The sequence below is a fragment of the Brachionichthys hirsutus genome, chromosome 16, assembly GCF_040956055.1.
Source record: "Brachionichthys hirsutus isolate HB-005 chromosome 16, CSIRO-AGI_Bhir_v1, whole genome shotgun sequence".
NCBI lineage: Eukaryota > Metazoa > Chordata > Actinopteri > Lophiiformes > Brachionichthyidae > Brachionichthys > Brachionichthys hirsutus.
The window spans coordinates 9,653,156-9,672,372 of NC_090912.1; the positions used below are offsets into that span (position 1 = coordinate 9,653,156).

At 49.6% G+C, this 19,217-nt stretch overlaps 2 protein-coding genes across 2 annotated transcripts; both read right to left on the reverse strand.

Moving 5' to 3' along the window:
• Positions 1-127: 127 nt before the first annotated feature.
• On the reverse strand, positions 128-9,957 carry dnmt1 (DNA (cytosine-5-)-methyltransferase 1). Its single transcript, XM_068749447.1, has 34 exons — positions 9,911-9,957; positions 9,451-9,487; positions 8,688-8,795; positions 8,362-8,599; positions 8,204-8,276; positions 8,031-8,112; positions 7,894-7,934; positions 7,754-7,808; positions 7,597-7,680; positions 7,398-7,507; positions 7,195-7,313; positions 6,970-7,062; positions 6,706-6,857; positions 6,230-6,417; positions 5,398-5,581; positions 5,197-5,294; positions 4,877-5,024; positions 4,671-4,786; positions 4,386-4,587; positions 4,172-4,305; positions 3,911-4,090; positions 3,601-3,825; positions 3,332-3,524; positions 3,125-3,215; positions 2,908-3,039; positions 2,549-2,831; positions 2,323-2,464; positions 2,064-2,230; positions 1,798-1,975; positions 1,497-1,692; positions 1,253-1,416; positions 1,053-1,169; positions 450-543; positions 128-354 (listed from the first exon to the last, which is right to left on the reverse strand). Exons 1-34 carry the CDS (start codon positions 9,955-9,957, stop codon positions 317-319), a joined length of 4,509 nt encoding a protein of 1,502 aa, XP_068605548.1. The 3' UTR covers positions 128-316.
• A 3,309-nt stretch (positions 9,958-13,266) lies between these two features.
• On the reverse strand, positions 13,267-14,382 carry s1pr2 (sphingosine-1-phosphate receptor 2). Its single transcript, XM_068750013.1, has one exon. It carries the CDS (start codon positions 14,380-14,382, stop codon positions 13,267-13,269), a length of 1,116 nt encoding a protein of 371 aa, XP_068606114.1.
• Positions 14,383-19,217: the final 4,835 nt, after the last annotated feature.

The following is a 19,217-nucleotide window of genomic DNA, read 5'->3' on the forward strand; positions in this document are numbered from 1 at the left end:
AAATGCCGAAAGGCAGCCCCTCTCGCACCCAGTCGAACATCAAAGACTTGGATCAAACAGCACAACTTGGGTCTTAATTTCAGAATACATCAGCCTGATGGTCGATCGTTAATCATAAGAGCTTTATTTGAAACATGACACATAAAAACTACGTACAATATAACCCACAGCGGGTGAACATTCGCTAGCGTGATTAAAAGCACATTGAAAAATGAGTGAGAAGAACACAGAATGTCCAGAGAGGTCACGGAATGACATGAAAGCCGCCTTCTTCAAAGAGGAATGATTGCCTGACAGCAGGAGCTTGATCCGCAGCCTAATCAGAGACCTCCAGCTTCTCTTGCTTGACATTCTCTGGAAGGGGAAGGGGGAGGGGGAGGGGGGGGGGACCATCAGTGTATAAATCCTTACGTAACTCCGACGAGGCATCGTTCAGATCAGTGCGTCACCTGATGCTTGTTCTTCCTTCATTCGCGCCAAAATGCATTTCTTAATCTCCAGCCCGATGGCCCTGGAGAGTGGGGGGGGCACAGCGTTCCCAACCTGGCAGAGACAGGAAGACAGCATTCATGTGACTTGAAGACCCCACAAACATTGGGGGGGGGGGGGGGGGTCTGTTCTGCAGCGCGATAATTAAACCGTAACCCAGAGTTTACCTTCGCGCCGCCATGTCAAGCTAGTCAGGGAATACTGCACACCGACAAGTAATACAAGAAGCACACAGAACCCCAATGAGACGACACGTCACCATGGCAACGGCAGGACATCGGCTCAGAGGGCGAACCCCGTTTAAACAACTTCTGGGCCTGAACTGCACCATCACAAAGAACGTTTCGGCACACCAGCCGATAGCCGAGTGAGCTGCATTCTACTAACACTAGAAATAATCTCCATGAATGAAAGACGTTCAAGATTCCCACATTCTAAATCATTGAACACAGGCGGATGATAAACATCTATAAAGGGAGTTCTGAGGGGCTCGCTAAAATGCAGAAAGCTGCGTTTCTACCTTCTCAAGTAACCTTTGACCTTTAGACAAAAAGAGGGTTTACCTGTCTGTGTTTGTCAAGGACGTTCCCGAAGAAGCGGTAGGTGTCGGGGAATCCCTGAGAGCGTGCACACTCCCTCACGCTGACCACTCTGTGCTGCTCGGGATGCAGAACGCGGCCCTGAAATGAAGGCGCTCGGTCAGACTCCAAGACGGGGGCCCCATTTCAGGTCGCCCCACAGAAACAGGCATCAGGTGACGCACCTGCTTGCCCATTGGCTCAGGGTTGGTGACCGTCGTGCTGAAGAAGCCGTCCCACTCCAACCTGCCGTAGAGCCCAGCCCAGTGATTGTGGCGGTTCCCCGTGTGGGGGAGGCACCAAGGGATCAGCGTGTTGAACTGCCGGTCTGCCGAGTCGCACGGCGTCCCTGAAGCCACAGGAGGAATCAGCACTTCTAGGACCACCAAGAACTACAGGTTCACTTAGAAACCTTTACCCATAACGCACCTCCTGCACAGGTGCAAACGCCTTTGAGGGCGCCGGTGCCGCTGCGCCCGTTCTTTTTGTCGGGGTGTGTGTAACGCAGCTTCTTGGCCATCGTGCCGTCTCTCAGCCGAACCTCGAGGTTTGGGAGGTCCCTCCAGTCAGAGCCCGGGGCCAGGGGGATGTGACGCATACGACCTTCAACCAGCGCACTCATATCCTGAGGACAGACATCACACGATGGCCTCGGATCCATGTCGCATAATATAAAATTAAAAAACGATGTGCGCCCCCCCCCTCCCCCCGAGGCTGGACACAAACTCACCTTGCAGATATGGTCTCTGAGGATGGGCTGGTACTGCGTGCCTCTGATCTGCCTCTGGAACCACGACTGAGGCTCCCCGTTGTAGGAAATCTCCAACGACGACGCACCGTTGCGAATCTCCGGCAGATCGGACATGGCGTCTCGGACGGTGATGGTTCTGTAGATCCCTCCATTACCTCTGTGTGGGGGGGAGGGGGGGGGGGGGCGGCGTTTATACGGTGGCTTTGTGATCTAAAACGCAGCACAATCAGGGCCGTCGACCTCACCTCGTAACATTACTGACGTATTTCTTGTCGTCCACCACCACGTTCAGAGTGCAGGCGCGGGGAGCGAACACGTGCAGCGGCTCCGGGTAGCGAGGAAGCTCCTCCCCCGGAGCAGCAGCCAGGATGATGGCCCGGCGGCGGGTCTGGGCAACGCCGTACTGGCCGGCCTGAAGGGGGCGGCGACAGCAGCAAAGTGAAGATCTAACCAAGACGACCCCCCCCCCCCCCCCCCCCTCGGTCAGAAGCAACCTGGACCCACCTGAAGGACACCGAAGGTGCACTGGTATCCCATTCGCACAAGACAGCGGAGGGTCAACTTAAGGACCATGGAGTTCTTGAACGAGACGAAGTTCCTCACGTTCTCCAGCAGGAAGAATTTAGGTCTGTAGTAATCACAGTAACTGCAAGAGAGAACATGTGATATCTAAGACGTTAACGGCTTCTGCTGCATCTTACAAACGCCACAAATACCTAGCGGCACCCACCTCAGATAGGAGACCACGAGCGAGTTCTTGAAGGCGGAATACGTGCGCGAGTTGAAGCGGTTCATGCCACTGAACCCCTGGCAGGGAGGTCCTCCGCACAGCATCTCCACGTCGCCTTTCTGAGGCAGCTTCTGCCCGAGGGAATTGGTCTTCTCTCCCGACATGACCAGCTTCAGCAGGACGTTGCAGTCCTCGGTGAACACGGTGCTGCCGGGGTTGTTGAGCCTGAAGGCCTGGGCTGCAGGCTCCCACATCTCTATGGCCCAGAGCGTCTCGGAGGAACCTGGGAAAGGCAACCCGCAAGTCATTCCCCTCAGCATCAGCATCGCACCAGCGAGTGACGCGTGAGCGGCGTTTACCAGCCTGGTGGAAGCCTTCAGATAGTCCGCCGCAGCCAGAGAACACATCCAGGGTGCGATATTTCGGTGCTTTAAGCGTCTGCGACTCATCCTGGGGGTCCTGCACGGGGGAGGCCTTTCCTTTCCCTTTACCTTAGAAAGTAGAATAATGCAACCAGGAATTCAGAGAGTCCAAACCCAGTAGAGATACAAGGCGGGTTTTAGATTTGCATCTCACCTTTTCCTTTGCCCTTTCCTTTGCCTTTACGAACAGCAGAGCGAGCGTGATTGGGCGGGTCTTCAAAGCTTTTTGATTTTGCACTGTAGGCCTGTCACAATAACGTACATTTATGTATAAAGCGTTTGTGAGTCTTATTTTCTCTTTAAACCCAGAACCCGCACACTGCTGAAGGCTTTTCAAAGCCGCAGGTATTAAGAACAATACCTCGAGGAAATAGAAGCGGTCGGGTCCGCCGCTCGAATAGTCCAGGATGGATTCGTTCAGGTCTTCGGCGTATTCCACCCGACAGCGGCCGAGCGTTTCGGCCACGCCGACGGTCACTTCCTCGTCACTCCAATACAGCTGGTTGACGTCCGTGTGGTAGCTGGCTTTGACGCCTTTGTGCGTGTTCTCGGGCCTGGTTGACGAGACGCGGTCAGTGGACTTCAGACGAGAACCGTGCGCCCCAACGGCTTCACTCCGACACGCGTTACCTGTAGAACTTGTAGAGCCGCAGCTTGACCTCCGACGCGTCGACTTTCCCGTTGCTGCGCCTGTGACAGAAGATGTCTTTGATGCGCCCGATGCGGAAAGGCTCCGGAGCGTCCAGGTTGGAGCCCTTGATGTAGTCCGAGGACTTCCTGTAGTATTCTGGATACAGGTCCTCGTCCACATCGTCTTTCCTGTGGGACCTTTTCTGCGGACTGGCCGGCTTGACACTGGGAGCCGGGAAGAAGAGCATCAGTCTCCGATCCCCCCCCCCCCCCAATACAACGGTGTAAATTACCCTCCCACTTCCCTCACCTGAAATTAAAAGCCTCCGGAGGCAGGTAGACGCTCTCCCCCACCTTGAGCTGCTCTCCCTTGAAGCGGACCTGATCATACAGAACCTTGGAGTCGCTGTCTTTGTCCACTAGGGGCTCGAGGACTTGAGGCGTTTCCTGTTCCTTCCCCTCATTGGTCCGAACGCAGCTGCCGCAGAACCTGATTTAAGAAGTCCACAATTTAAAACACAAAAAAAACGATCCATCGTGCAGGAAACGACGCCGCGAGAACGCTGCTTACTTGAACTCGCAGTCCTCCGACGGCGTCGTCTTCGGAGGCGACTCGAAGCGGGCGAAGTCCGTGTCGTACCAGAACTGATAGAAGAAGCTCTTCCCGTCGTCTTCGATCACCTTGATGTCGACATCCGCGCCCCCCTGAAGCACAAACGCAACCGAGGATTCAGGAAACCGGGCCTTCGTCGACTCGACCCGACGGGGGTGTCGACTTCACCGACCTCCATGCACCAGTCGCCGGACGGCGCTTTGTACGCGACGTCGACCTTTCCTTGCACGTAATTGAGTTGCATGTCTTCGCACTCGTCCACGAGGACGAGCTCGAGCGGGTCGGAGCACTCGCCCAGCACCGTGTGAATCCCGCGGAGGAACCAGTGGGCGTGGAACATCTTCCCGTGGCCGTCCTCCCAAAGGGACGTAATTCTGAGGGGGGAGGGGGGGGGGGCGTCGAGATTTATGCAGAACAGAGACAAAATGCTGTTCTTGAAAAAGAAATGTAGTCACACCTCGCCAGGTAGAGAGGAATGGATGCATCCTCCGATGAGACCGAGACGCAGTCCCCCACCTCCAGAACTTCCTCGTTCAGAGAGACTTTGCTGTAGTACTGCCTCTTACCCTCAGCCTAACAGGGGGGGGGGGGGGGGGGGGGCAAACGGTCGATATTCACCCTCGTCCTGCTGGATTCTCATGAACAACGTCTGTGTAGGAATACCTGAACAGGTTCTCCGATCCAGGTCAGTTTGCACTGCGTCTGCTTCTTCCTCTTGGCGTGAGAAACGCTTTTGGCCTTCGCCACCTGAGCATCGTCCTCCTCGATGTGCTCATCATCTTCGGCCTCCTTTACAGCGAGGTTTGGGCACCTAAGCAATCCCACGAGAGTTCATTTAAAAAAACGACAATGGAAACGGAGTCACCAAGCCCCCATCTCTCTCACACACACACACACACACACACGTTGGAAACGGACTCGTATCAAGCACACAGATCCAGGCACGATGCGACAAACCGCTGCAAACCGAGCCGCCTTCTCACCGTCTCTGCTTGCACGCCTGCTTGTTTTTGCCACTTCCTCCGAACTTGATCATATCTTTGCACGCTGCACACTTGCCGCAGTCCGGGGATTGGCAAACCTGCAGAAAGCAGGAATGTTTGCCGTCAAAGCAAATCCAAACGGCACACCGAACATCCCGTGCCGCTTCTCGTGGAGAGGGTTCGACGTTGACGGCCGCTCACCTCGCAGACGCCGCAGCGGTGCCTTTTCGCCGCGGCGCTCTCTTTATCGTTCTGCTCGATCTGGTCAGAGAAGAAGGCATCAAAGATCTGATACACCAGCGTGGTCGTCGTCGCTTTGGTCGGCCCCTTGCTGTCCTTCTCGATCTTCGTCGGGTGACGGATGGCTTGTCGTCGAGCAGCTCTCCTGTCAAAAAAGGAAAGAAGCTCGTGTTCAGATCCAGAAACGAGATCCATCATTCTGAGCACAAGCACCAGACGGCAAGCGGTGCAACGGCGTGATGAAGGCGCTGGCCATCGGCACGCACGCAGCACGTGCGCGTTGACGTCCATGCAACATGAAGGAAATAAAAAAAAACACAAACAAAGACGAGAGATGTAGAATGAAGAGTCGTCACCAACAACAGCAACACGCCACCACAAGAGCTACGGATGCATTCGCAGGGTCCACCTACCAGTACAGCAGCATGCTGCATTAGGGGGGGGGGGGGGTCAGAGGAACGCGAGACATTAGGGAGAAGGAGCGACAGGCACAAACACAACGAGGCATCGAGATCTGACGGCGGCGCCGAGAAAACGTTCCCCTTTGAGCTGAAGCCCACGATGCACGGATTTACAGCTTCAGGTATTTAGAGTCATGCTGCAAGGATCTGCAGGTTAAAGTTCAGACGACACACATCACCCCCCCCCCCCCCCCCCCCCCTCTATAAAGTCGGGCTGCGCGGCGTTTTCAACCCTTCCTCAATGAGTGTCGGGCTCAAAGTCGGCGCCTCGAGAATCTTTGAATACTTCAGCTGCTACCAGCCAATCCCGAGCGCCCTTCAGCCAGACGCACCTCTTCCCGAGAGTGACCCCCGCCAGCTTGATCAGGTCCCGCATGCAGGGGGTGACGATGATGGGCTGCTCGTCAGAGTCGCCCGCCTCGTCGTAGCTCTCCACCTGCTCCACCACGAACTGGGCGTGGCGCAGGAGCGTGTCCTCCGTGAAGCAGTTGAAGTTCAGGCCGGCAGGCGGCACGGTCGTCTGAGGGGAGGACAAACCCGTTACCGTGGCAACGTTAGACAAGTGGTGGTGTAAATATTCAAAAACGGATCGAAACGGCGAGAGATTTACTCCGAAACCGACTGAGAGAGTTTATTACAAAAACCGTGCAGGCTCTCGGTCGTCCGGGTCTGAAGACTGGCCGAGGCTCCAGATGCTGATACATCTGGAGCCTCGGCCAGTCTTTCAGATCCGGAGGAGCCCCTTGGATGAGAGGTGAAACGTCCCGTTTGATCCTTCGTCATTTCCACATTTGTCCGGCTTCCCGACCTCGATCCTGTTGAGAAGATCCTCGTAAGTCGCGTCCCGATTCTTCTGGAGGAACTCCACCACTATCTTGCTCATGTAGATCTTCTCTTGCATCAGCGCGAAGATGGGCGCGTACTCCTCGCTCGGCAGCATCAGGATGTAGTCGGCGAAAGCTGCGACGGGAAGGCGGACATCGATTAGCAACGCGTCCTGCGGGGGGGGGGGGGGGGGGGGGGAGGGGGTTAAGCCGTTTCAGGTCCGGAGAAGAGTGAAGACATTTGCTACCTGTGGTAAAACCGATTAAAGCCTTTTCACCGCCATCGAAACCAGTGATCCACCAGGCATTGATCGGTCCGAGCTTCTTGGCAGGAACGCCGCCTGATGGAACGTCACACACACACACACACACACACACACACACACACACACGCACACACAAAATAATCCAAACACCGTCGAGCTTCCCCTCCTTTTTCTTCTTCTTCTTCTTCAAAGTCTGGGATTTCGTACCGTCCGAACACGGGCTGTCATCATAAATGGGTTTGACCACGCAGCTGAAGTAGAGCTCCACGTTCTTCTCGATCAGCCCAGAATCGAAGGGGCAGAGGTGGCCGTGCTTGTCGTACACGCTGCCGGACAGAAGAGTCGCGCGCCGTCAGCGGCAGGAACAGCCGGCGCGTTGAACGCCGCGAAGCCAAAGAGACGCCCCTCACCTGAAGTTTGTGATTTTGTGTTGTGGCAAATCCTCGTAGCTCTCAAATCCATCCTCGTTGGAGTCGAACAGAGAGAGGCGCTCGTCCGTCAACATTTCGGGTTCGTCCAGCTGAGGACGAGAGACGAAGCGACGCGTCGATCTCGCTGCGTTTGATCCCGCTCGAAGGGATCAGGTTCAAAGAATGATGAGAACCTCACCGCGTTATCAGGATCCCCCTGGAACAACTTGAGATCCGTGTCGTCCAAGTATTGTCGACAGTCTTGACATTTGAGAGGCGAGGCCTTAAAAAAAAACATTTTACAGTCAATGCAAAACAATAAAAATAAATAAATACAAACGTAGATGTTTTATTACCTTTGCAGCAGATGTTGGTTTAATAATCTCACTCTTCACTTCTTCTGAGGCAGAACTGCATTAGAAGTATTTGCACGTTCACTTTTGTGTGACCATCAACAGCCCCCCCCTCCCCCCCCCCCCATTTTAAAAACACTTACATTTCATCCGAGTCCACTTTGAGACGCTTCTCTTCCCGGGACTACAACAGATTTCAAAGCAACGTTACACGACACGTACTGAAAACTGCACCAAGAAGCGTGTAAAAAAAAACAAACAAATAAATTAAGTGCTTTGCCTCTTCTTCATCTTCCTCTTCCTTCAGTTCATTCTGTCCGTTTGCAGTTTCTCCATTCAAATCTTCGGACTTGCGCTTTTGACTACGAGACAGATTGACATTTAGAACAGCGCAGAAAAAGCGAGCTCGCCGGAAATGAATCAAAGGAAGTGAAATAAAGTCATCACACGCACACTTTTGGGAACATGGACAGGATGCTCGGCTGCTTCCCGTTGTTTCTCGTGACCCTCGCGCTGGCCGGGGACTCTGCAGAGACAACGCAGCCTTTGGCTTTTCTACACCTTTGCTTTCAGTAATCTTAATTCGGCCACAACGGAAGTCTGAAACTCACTTTTGGCGTCTGAGTTCGTCTTGCTCCTGCGCCCGCCTTTCTCTTTGGGAGCGCTCGGCGACTTGGCGGTCTCCTCTTCCTCAGTCGCGTCCATGTTTACGTCTTTGCCGTCCCCCTTGTGGGAACCATTCGTTAAGCCATTCGCCGCTCCATTGGGCTCCATCCCATCAACCTGAGAGCCGTCTCCGAGATGAAGCTCTTTTCCCAACAAAGCCTTGACTTGAGAGACGTAGCCCTCCTGAGGACGGCGCAGGGAGAACATTACAAATCACAGGACGAGGAAAAACAGCGTCAGAAGTGATTCCTTCATCTTAAAAATCACAAACCGTTGAGATCTCGGAACTCTCCATCTTCTCCTTCAGACTGCTCAGTTGGTCCCGCGCGTCCGCGTGCAGGAAGTCCTGCACCAATGTGAGCTTCTCTTTGATGCGATCCTGAAACGATACATTCAGAAAATATTAAACGCAAGTTGGGGACCCCCCCTCCCCAAATCTGTTTTGATTTCATTCCATAATGCATTCTAAAACTACACATACAGCTTTACATATCAGCAGCTGGCTGACACTGCACATATTAATTGCCTTAGTAATTTATTGTAATTTATGCAAGTTATTTATTGTCATTCATTGTCATTTTGCATCAGTGGTGTAATTTATTTTAGATTAATTGTTAGTTTGCACTGGCGGTGTAAAATCATTTTATTTTTGTTTTTCTAATGTTACGTTGCATCAATTGAGTAATTTAATATTGGTTTTATTTTTATTTGTATCGTTAAATTTGTATTGTTAATCGTGGATGATTTATGTACGAAGGACTTTCAACGGAAACAAGACCGCAAGGGCTTTTTTGAAATGCTCCTCTTAGACAGGATGTTTGACTGTACTTGTACTGTAATACATGCTACTGTGTGACTGTACTTGTACTCTAACATTCTATCTAATAAATATATTCATCATCATCACTGTAATATAATAAATAAGGTTACTTGCTGCCAGAAGACAGTTAAAAGGTGAACTTTTGGATTTGTCAACGCGTGTTGACACTCCACGCGGGGCTTTCCTGTGCAGCGTGGAAGGAAGCATCACCCACCTCGTCGGAGCGTCCATCCTCATCCAGCACCTGCAGCCTGCGAACAACAAGCACGTCAACGCGCCGCAACGACAACGCGAGCCGGAGTGAGACCAAAGAGTGAGACCGAGGAGTGAGACTAACGAAACTGTCGTGTGTGCGTGTTGGCTAGCGAGGCTGAGGAAGAGGACTTCCTGCGTGGCGCCAAATCCTCCACGCCACCTCCTCCGCTGACAGATGCTAACTTGCTAACGTTTTTAGCAGGGGGGGGGGGGGGCTAGCACGGCGTCAGCCTTGAATGTCGTGTCCGCGGGTAAGCTAACGCTAGCTGCGGCTGGTGGTAAACGCGAAGGGTGTCGCCGGAACTGATGGAAATCAAGGAAAGCCCGAAGTATCGAGCAGTAAAAGTTAATCCATATGAACGGAAACAAAATGTTTGCGTGCTACATCGTTATTAGCCCGCACGTTTATGCTATCTTACCTTTTCCTGACGTCCTCTGGCAGAGACAGGGAAGTCCTGGATGGCATGACAAACAGCTAGCTGAGGGTGTCGGACAAAAAGATAAAAACACGCGTTAAAACCCGTAAAAACAACGCCCCGGCCCGCCGCTAGCGTCTACAGGACGCCTCTATTGTGCGCTCCGTCTCGCAATGGATGCTATAAGCGCGTCGGGCGCGCGGGGCCGTCTTTTCGCGCGGAAACCCGGGCGTCGTGGAATGTACCACTGCAGCGATCCACGGGTAAACAATCCAAATTGTAAGACAGCGTATTCTAGATGAATGCAACATTTGAATGTAAAACATGATTGTGTTGCATATATAAGATATAGAATGCATTCAGGGTATCGAGTGTTTTCATTTTTAAATCTATAATTTCCTTGACGGAAACAACTAACTCCAAGCACCCCCTACTGTGCTTTTGGAGACGACTGGCAAAGCGGAAGCAATCGCAACACTGTTTACCGACGAGCTGTACTCTTGTACAGTATTTATATTTCGCAAATGACTACTTTTGAATGAATGCGCTCACGAATGATTAATATAGGAATAAAATAATAGTTAATGTTACAGCCGTAGACGTCCCCGTGTTACTGGAATGTATGATAGTGTTTTCAAAACAAACAAAACTTTCATGTATCAAGATGGATGTCAAAATTGGCAGATTTGGAGAAAAACTATTTCGTTTACAGGAAAAAGGAGAAAACGTTCTTCACTTGAGATGCTATGTGCTTATTTCACCAGTAGGGGTCACTATGACGTTGCAGACTAATTGTCTTCCAGTTACAGTATTATTATTGCCACATTGGAGGATCTCGTCTCTCCCATGTTGTCCACACAGATTCAGTCTGGCCACATATCTTACCCCAAATAAGTTGAACAAAACGTATATTCATTGAAAAGTGATCAATGTTCCATACGATGGCGCTATTCTTTGACCTTTGCACGTTTGTAAGTACTGCAGCGAAATGATTCAACACTACGGAATGTTCTTTTTTCCCTTCTTCTTACATTTCATCCAGTATTCCAAACGTTCCCAACTTTTAGAGAGAACTCCCGCTTTAATATTGTGTACTTCGTGTGTATACAACTTCACCTACAGGTTTGATGTCATATCATGCAGGGCACTTGGCTGACTTCCCAGCCAGCAGCGCAGCCTCCTGGGGGCTGATTCAACCAATGTTCCCACCCAGGAATCCTGGATGTCTGACAGGAAACAGCCCCAACTCTCCCAAGGCCACTACGAGTCAGCCTCTTGTCTCCCCCTCACCCAAAAATCTCCCCTGAGGCCTTTTTTTTTTTATGATTCTCTCAGACAAACTATTTTTCAAATAGACATTCTTCTTCAACACACCCCATTTTCAGCCTGTTCGCCTTCTATCCAGCTTCCCATCACAGCCCCATCCTGCTTTATCCTCCAAGCAGCGAAAACACATTTATCAGTTGAGTGGGCCATGATTAATAGCTAAGAAGTATTTGTGTGTAGTTTTCAGGCTTTCATGTCGAAGCTAGTGTTTTCCTGACCTTGTCAGAGCATGTTTGGATTAAATGCTGCATTTTGAATACTTCTCATATGAAGACACAAAAGAAAAGGCATCTCAGGACCTGCAGACACGATACAGCTGTAGTTACAATTAAAATAAAACAAAATCTACCCCCCCCCCCCCCTCAAAAAAAAAGGAATTCTTTCAGTATTTCCTTGATTTTATTTTTAAAAAAGGAATGCGCTTAACAAAATGTTTATGTACCTACATTAGTGTTTCAGATTGTACCAATTTAACAGAGGCAGCGTGCTACTGGACACACAAGGCTATTGCACACAGGACGTTTCACACAAGACAAATCATACATATACAAATATACATACTTACACGCATACATAGTTATTCATGTATTTATCATTAAGTAAGGCAAACACAATGGAGTGACGTGTACAACACCTCTCATCAGAAAAAACGTGGGGAGAAAGCAAACATCAATGAAGCTGCCAAAGTGCTTTTCACCATTTTTACTTGGTCTTATAAATGTATAAGTCAATTAAAAATACTGAAAGAGTAACATTTTAAATGTGTGTCCGCAGGAAGAGGGTTAGTCTAACGGCAACAACAGGAACTGTACGATGAAAAAACAGGAAGTCGTGTGTCGTAGGATGCAAGAGACGACGGATGAAGCCGACCTCCCAGGAGGGCCGATCTCGCCCGTGTCTCTGAAACTCTAGCCCTGTTTTCTCGGGGGGGGGGGATTGGTCCTTGGAATGATGAGACATGCCTGCATCTTTAGTATCAAAAGGCATACGTCCTGAAAAATCCGCCCAAATGCTTCCCATCAAACTCTTGCTCACGGTGCCATTTAATAAGACTTCACGGTGAGAGTGACGATCCTGTTCCTCCCACTCTGTCAGCGACTCAAAATAAGGGTCAAATAATACTGTCAAAAAATGGAGCGTCTGCCCCAAAACACTTCATACGTACATTCAGCCTAATTCTCCAATAGGAAGGCACAAATAAAGAGACGGTGCACTGCTGTTACGTTGCTACGACAACATCAGGACACCAATCGCATTTCATCAAAGATGTTGAACAGCTCGCTTCAGGAAGTGTGCCTTATGTTCAGGGCCTTCCTCGACGGAAGCTGTTAAGATACAAAAGGCAACAGTAAAAGCAAAGGGGGGGGGGGGGGGGGCAGACTATGAAGACCAATGGGGAAGGGGGCGTTCCTGATGGAAGATGGAATATATCGTACACATCATCACATACAAATAAGTTAAAATTCCATGCACTAAATGTATGCAGATTATGCAATATATTTTGTAGTGAATCAAATGGTTTAAGCAAGCTTAAAAAGGGAATATATTTAAATATATAGCCCCAATTCCCATCTTTGTCGAGCGAGCGCTCAGCTCTGATACAGAGCCGGGAGCTGCTGCAGGTCTTGAGAGGCTTCAAACGATTCACCGTAACTGTGATACGACTTATGCATGTTATATTTGTATTTTGGATCTTTAATAGGGGGTTTGCATCTCGAGAAACAAAAAACAAGAGGACAGGCGCTTACATGAAAATGTTCTGCACGCCATATGAATCATGGAGTGCCCAGGGAAATAGATGTTTTCACATTTGTTTTTTTTTTTAAGTTCTCACATAAAAAAGTGGTTCAAGACAGAAGTTCGATTGTAACAGGAAGTCGGGACTGGAGATGGAGGCGTCGCCACCTTCCCAGACATGCCAGCCCAAAGTGGGCTTGCTTGTGTTTAAACATCTCTGTGTCTCATCACACACATGTACTTTCACACACACACACACACACACACACACATGCACCCTACATACTTGCGCCACATCAGACGCAGGTGGTACAGTCTTGCATGATAGGAGTGGTCTGGTGTTCATGTTTGTTGGTGCAGTGTTCCTGAGAGCTGGAGCTCTTTAGAGGGACCAGGCAGCGGTCAGAGGGCCGCCCGCTCTGCAGAACCCCCCAGCAGCACAGCACGCGCAGAAATTCCTTTCTCATGTCCTTGCTGCGCAGCGTGTAGATCACCGGGTTGAGTGCCGAGTTCAGCGTGGCGAAGCCAAAAAAGATGTCCGCGTTGAAGAGGATGGGGCAGAACTGTATCCTGCAGGCTGAGTCGAGGAGGAGGATGGTGAACGCCGGCAGCCAGCACATGATGAAGACGCCCAGCACGATCGTGACCGTTTTCAAAAGGGCGTAGGCCGCCGAGTTGGTGTCTTCCTGGTGACTGGAGCGCACAATCAGATAGATTCTCACATAGAGAATGACAATAGAGAGGAGTATGATGCTGAAAATGGTGACGACAAAGAGGATGTACTTCTTTGAGTAGAGGGGCAAAACGGCGGAGCATTCCAGGAGGTTGTCGATGCAGTTCCAGCCAATGATGGGGAGCCCGCCGAGCAAAATGGACATCACCCAACAAGCGCCTATCAAGAGGAACATGCGGCACGTTTTGGTGGAGCCATACACCTTGACCTTGGTGATAGCAAGGTAGCGTTCCATGGCTATCGCCAGCAAGCTGAAGACCGAAGCGGCCAGCGCGATGAAAGCCGTGCCCTCCCGGATGAACCACTGTATAGGCATCAGATCAAACGTCCTCGACCCCGACAGGAAAATGTTGGCGATGTAGGCCGAGCCCGCCAGCAGGTCAGAGAACGCCAGGTTGCCGATGAAAAAGAACATCGCGGAGTGGAACTTCTTGTTGCGGCAGACGGCGATCAGGACCAGCAGATTCTCCAGGATGATGATGGTGCAGAGGATGATGATGACGATGTGGAGGGTGGTGAGCTGCTTCTTGTTCTCTATGTGCTTATCCAGATCCAGCGGGGTCATGTTCTTAGCAAAGGAATAGTAGTGGTGGATCAGACTCTTGTTGTGGTACTGGGAGTACTTGCTCTTCATGGCGACGGGGTGGCAGAGCACTGTGGCTTTGCAGCAGAGATTCATTCACGCAATGGTCAATCGTGTGTGCGTAGTGTGCCGAGCGTCCTATTCGATAGTCATCTCCTTTTAGGAACGGACGGGAAGTGGGCCCGGGCCAGGAGGAAGCGCGCCTGTCCCACAGTCACATCGAAGCAGGTCTTTGTGGGTCACCTGGAGACATAGAGAGGCAGAGAGATCCTGGGTCAGCCACACAAATTATAAAAAAAAAAATAACTCATTGAGTGCCAGGCCAGCCACTTTCAACTCAGCTATATGCTGAGTGCCCCAGTATTCGCTCATTTTGCCCGATCTTCCAAGCCCCACAGAATATTCTTTACTATGACTACGCTGAAACTACTGAATGAAAGATTATCCTCTTTCACCAGGAAAAAAAAAGTGTGTTCCTGCCATATTCCATTCCAGCGTTATTGACTGTTGAAAAGAGGCAGACCTCATAGTCAGGGTTGGCAGTGAATGTTTGGGTTTAAAAAAAAAAACGTCTTTAGACGTGAACGGCACTGAATGATTTAATGAATGAATAGATTCACAACAAAGAGTTGCATTTCTGCTGAAGTAGTGAATGAAAAGATTCATACACAATGAATTTGTCACATCCGAAACCGAACACCCACAAAAGCAACAGTTAAAGTGTTTTCCCTGCCTAAGAAGGATGGGAAGTAATAACCTAACCACAGAGCCTTGTGTGTGTGTGTGTGTGCATGTGTGTGTGTGTGTGTGTGTGTGTGAATATGGACAGGCAGAGATGATCTTCAGGTAGAGGAGGGACGAGTCTGACGCATAGTGTGGTGCTTACACAAAAAGATTCCACTCAGTCTGGAGAAGACATTCCACTAATTCCGTCCAAGCGGTCCGCTGTCAACACACGGAGATTGGTGCAAAGAGCAAACCTTTCCATTCCAGTGAGCCACCCATTGTAAAATCATTGCCCCACCCCCCAAACCAGTTTGCAAATTTAAACAGCAGATGAAGCAGATGCTTCTGAAGAAAAGGTGGTATTCTTTTTGGCTAAAGCTTTGTCAAACTTATCTGCGGCATAAATTGATTAGTTTCTCAACACAGTATAGCTTTTCCACATCGATTGTCTTGTGCTGCTGAGACGTTGTCCATATAACTAACAAACACAATGGCATTATGGGTAATGGTGGACAAAATAGACATGGCTGGTGTATACGCAACGTATAGACTAAACAGCTTTATTAACCAAAAATGTTTGGCGTAGAAAGGGTTAACTTTTTATAACAGCACACCCAAACCAATTTCTTTTTTTTTTTTTAAGAACCTTGTGAACCACTAATGTGGTTTTAAATTATTCAGAGAACCCTTTTCAAGGAAAACCTATAAACAAGCCAAAACAAAATGAAACGGACTCGCAGCTACGGGGCTGAAAACAAATGAAATTGCAAATCTGGAAATCAAATTTAAAAAAAATGGTGGAACTGGTGTCTGAAGCCTGCCCAGAGCGACGGGATCCCTCGACAGACTAACTCCAGACCAGGTAACGGAACACCGATGCTCCCAGTGGATGGCTGCGGCGCCTGACTGGAAATCCGAAAGGGGAAACTGGGAACTGAACGTTGACTCAAAACCCAAGAGACTGAAAACGGCACAAAGCCGCGTCAGAGGGCATGCATGTGGAACGGCATCTGGGCACAAAGGCTTGCGGATCCTGGACTTCGCTGCGACATCCACGCACACACACACACATTCATCCACGTTGGACGGCTCGGCGTGTGGACAGGAATCCATCTTCACACACACGGATGCCTGTGACGACCCTGCGTTGGTGCGGCGGCGGCGGCGCACAGCCTCTATCGCTCGTACTGTTTTCCTTGAGCATGAACAAAGAAGAGTGTCTTTATGAGTGTTGCCCTTCAGGCTCGATAATGGGACAGCAGCAGCTCTATCGTAACTTATGGTTGAGCGCTCCTCCATGTCTGGAGTGCTGTACCCCCCCCCCCCCCCCCCGTAAGTTTTCAGCCCATTAATAGACAAACAGGAGGCACTGAAAGTGTTGCCTCACTTTGTCTAAACTAGGCCTTTCTCTCAGCTCAGACTGGATTGTCCTCTCCTGAATTGACAGCTCAAGGTCCCCCCCCCCCCGCCCCCCCCCCTCACCTGCAGTCCTTGGCGTCTGTCATCAAGGGGTTTCACTGTGCGTGGGGAAACCTGATAGGCTGGTTTGCCCACAGCACCGTCTAATCGCAGGCCCTGCCCTGCCCCTCTACCTGCCATGTGCCCTTCAGACGTTTCCGCTGCGATTGGTCGACGGGAGTTCAGACTTCCTGCAATGCAACCCTTCCCTGTGAACCCTTTGTCGAAGCTGTGCCTCGTGTTCAAGCCCAGACATCGCTGTCACTTCCACAATAGGAATAGCACGGTGGAAAAAAAAAGGTCGGTGCGCCTTGTCAAACAAATGAAGTAGGCTAGCACCGGCGGCCATTTCTGTACACCAATAAGATATATATATATATATATATATATAAAAGATAATGCTAGTACTGTAAGGATTATTAGATAATGTTTCAGCAAACAATTTCAAAATTGTAAAAACAAAATATGAATATGCATTTCTCACAAGTCGGACAGAAAGCAGACACTCTTGCGGTGTCTGGCAGAGTAATTAGGACTGTCATAGCGATGTTTACTTTTCACAATCACACACACACACACACACACACACACACACCGGTGACTTCCGTGGAACCGCAAGTGCACACTGTGTAGAGGTTTTTCAACCATTCAAAAAGGAAGTGATGGTTTGTTGCTGAAAGCTGACCCCGCCCCCCCCACTCTCCATCACGGGGCTGACAGCTGTACAAAGACTCAGGTGTTCTTCTCAGAAACACCTGATAACCCCCCCCCCCCCCCCCCACACCCCCGCCGCTACATGTGACACCGAAACCCCCGTCCCTCTTTCTCTGGAGGGAAGCACGAAAAGAGGGCATGGCTGTGTTTCCCAGCAGACACGCTTGTGTACAATTTCAACACAAACAATTTGGTCGAGATAAGAGGAAGCACTAAAAATACGTCGGGCTAGATTCCATTTCCAACTTATCTTGTGTCTATTTTTATCGTCCTGTTTTGTTTACCTGACAGAAAGAGTGTTTCGCTGTTGAGCGTTTCGAGGTCTGACTCTTTTTTCTGTCACAATCTGTGCTCGCAGTCGCGTGTCCACTTCTCGAAATGTCCAAAAAAAAAAACCCCATCATGGCTACAATTATAACGTCATCATGGATAAATCTGCTAATTATTTAGTAATCATAAAAATTTTAAAACAGAAATGGCCCATTTACTTGAAAGCACTTATTTGGTGCAAACACTGAAAAAGAAAATATTTTTAATGAATTCAACAATTAATTAATGATACAAAATAGCTGGCAATCAAACTTAAAAAAAACTATTGCAATTCTATGTCTGGATCTATAACAAAAATGTTATTCATTGGGAAAATTCTATATAAAAAAAGCAAAGATACATTTTCCATTTCAAGGATTAAATAATGGCTTCCTGCACACTGTGAGAGCCGGACTTTGCTTATAGAAGAGCCTTAAATCTATTTTCCATTTTAAGAACGGTCACAAATCCGTCCTGAACACACAGAAAATATCGGCTGATGCGATTTGCTCTTTTCCTGTTCCTTGCATTAATGGGGATAAAAGGTGGTCTACAGCTTATCGTCACATTTTTGGAAAAACTAAACGGAGACACTCTGCACCTATCCGCTACAGGCAGACAGGAAATAGAAGGTGTGAATGTGGCCTCGTTGGAGTGCAGGAGCTGCTGCTGCTCCTGGGAGGGAAATCCTACGCAACAAAGCACGGCAAGCCAGTCAGGACGTTTCTCCAGTCAAGTGTTGACATGTCAGACACAGAGGAGCGAACGCAACCACCACAAGCTTTCACTCGCAGCCGCAGCAGCCTCAATCACGAGGAGACGGCAAAGTTGAACATTTTGCATGCTTGGAGAGCACGCATGGGTATTTATACACTTCAGGCTGACGGCTCAGCGCTCCTCAAAGCCGTTCATTAATGCAGGCCTCTTTTCTTTTGAATAAGGCAGCTCTATGTGATCGGGCTGTGCAACCACAGAAATCACAGGATGGACCATGTCTGCTGACAGGTGGCTGCAGCCAGTCTATTTGCAGATGTTATCACTGTAAGATGCAGTCTTGCAGTCAATTTGTAATATCGCTGTACAGCGAGGTGCAGCTGCAGAACTTTGCGTTCTGATCCTGATCATGTCAGCCTCAAGCCGATCAAACCAACTTTGTTCCGTGTCAAAAAAAAATCTGCGTTTCTTGTAATCGTCGTGCTCATGACAAATAAGGAACTCTGCGAGATATTTACCACCTCAAATAACAACAAGCATTTTGCATGATCTCGTTCGCCGATTAAAACAATATTTGTGCAGAGGGCGCTGAACGATGCCAAGTGCAGCCATTTCTCTCGCGAGGGACAAATGGGAGGCCTGATGAAGCATCCGCCGCTCATAGAGTCGCCCGCCAAATGGAGACTGGAAGTTTTAAGAGGAAGTGTGACAGAGACAGAGAGAGGATTGCAGCAGCAGGTTTGCATCAGCAGCACGAAACCTGCAGCAGGGAAACATGCAAAGAGCAGAAGAGTTCCTTTTTTTACTGACCGGCTCAGTGTCATTGTTTAATCGTAGACCCAAAGGCCAAAGCAACCTTCCTCTCTCTGTGATATTATATTAACGCTATTATGCTTCACACACACAGGCTGCCCCCCCCCCCCAGTTAGCAGGTTTACAGGAATTATTTAGGGATTCTCCTTCTGCTTCACAAACATCCCCCCCCCCCCCCACACACACACACACAATGA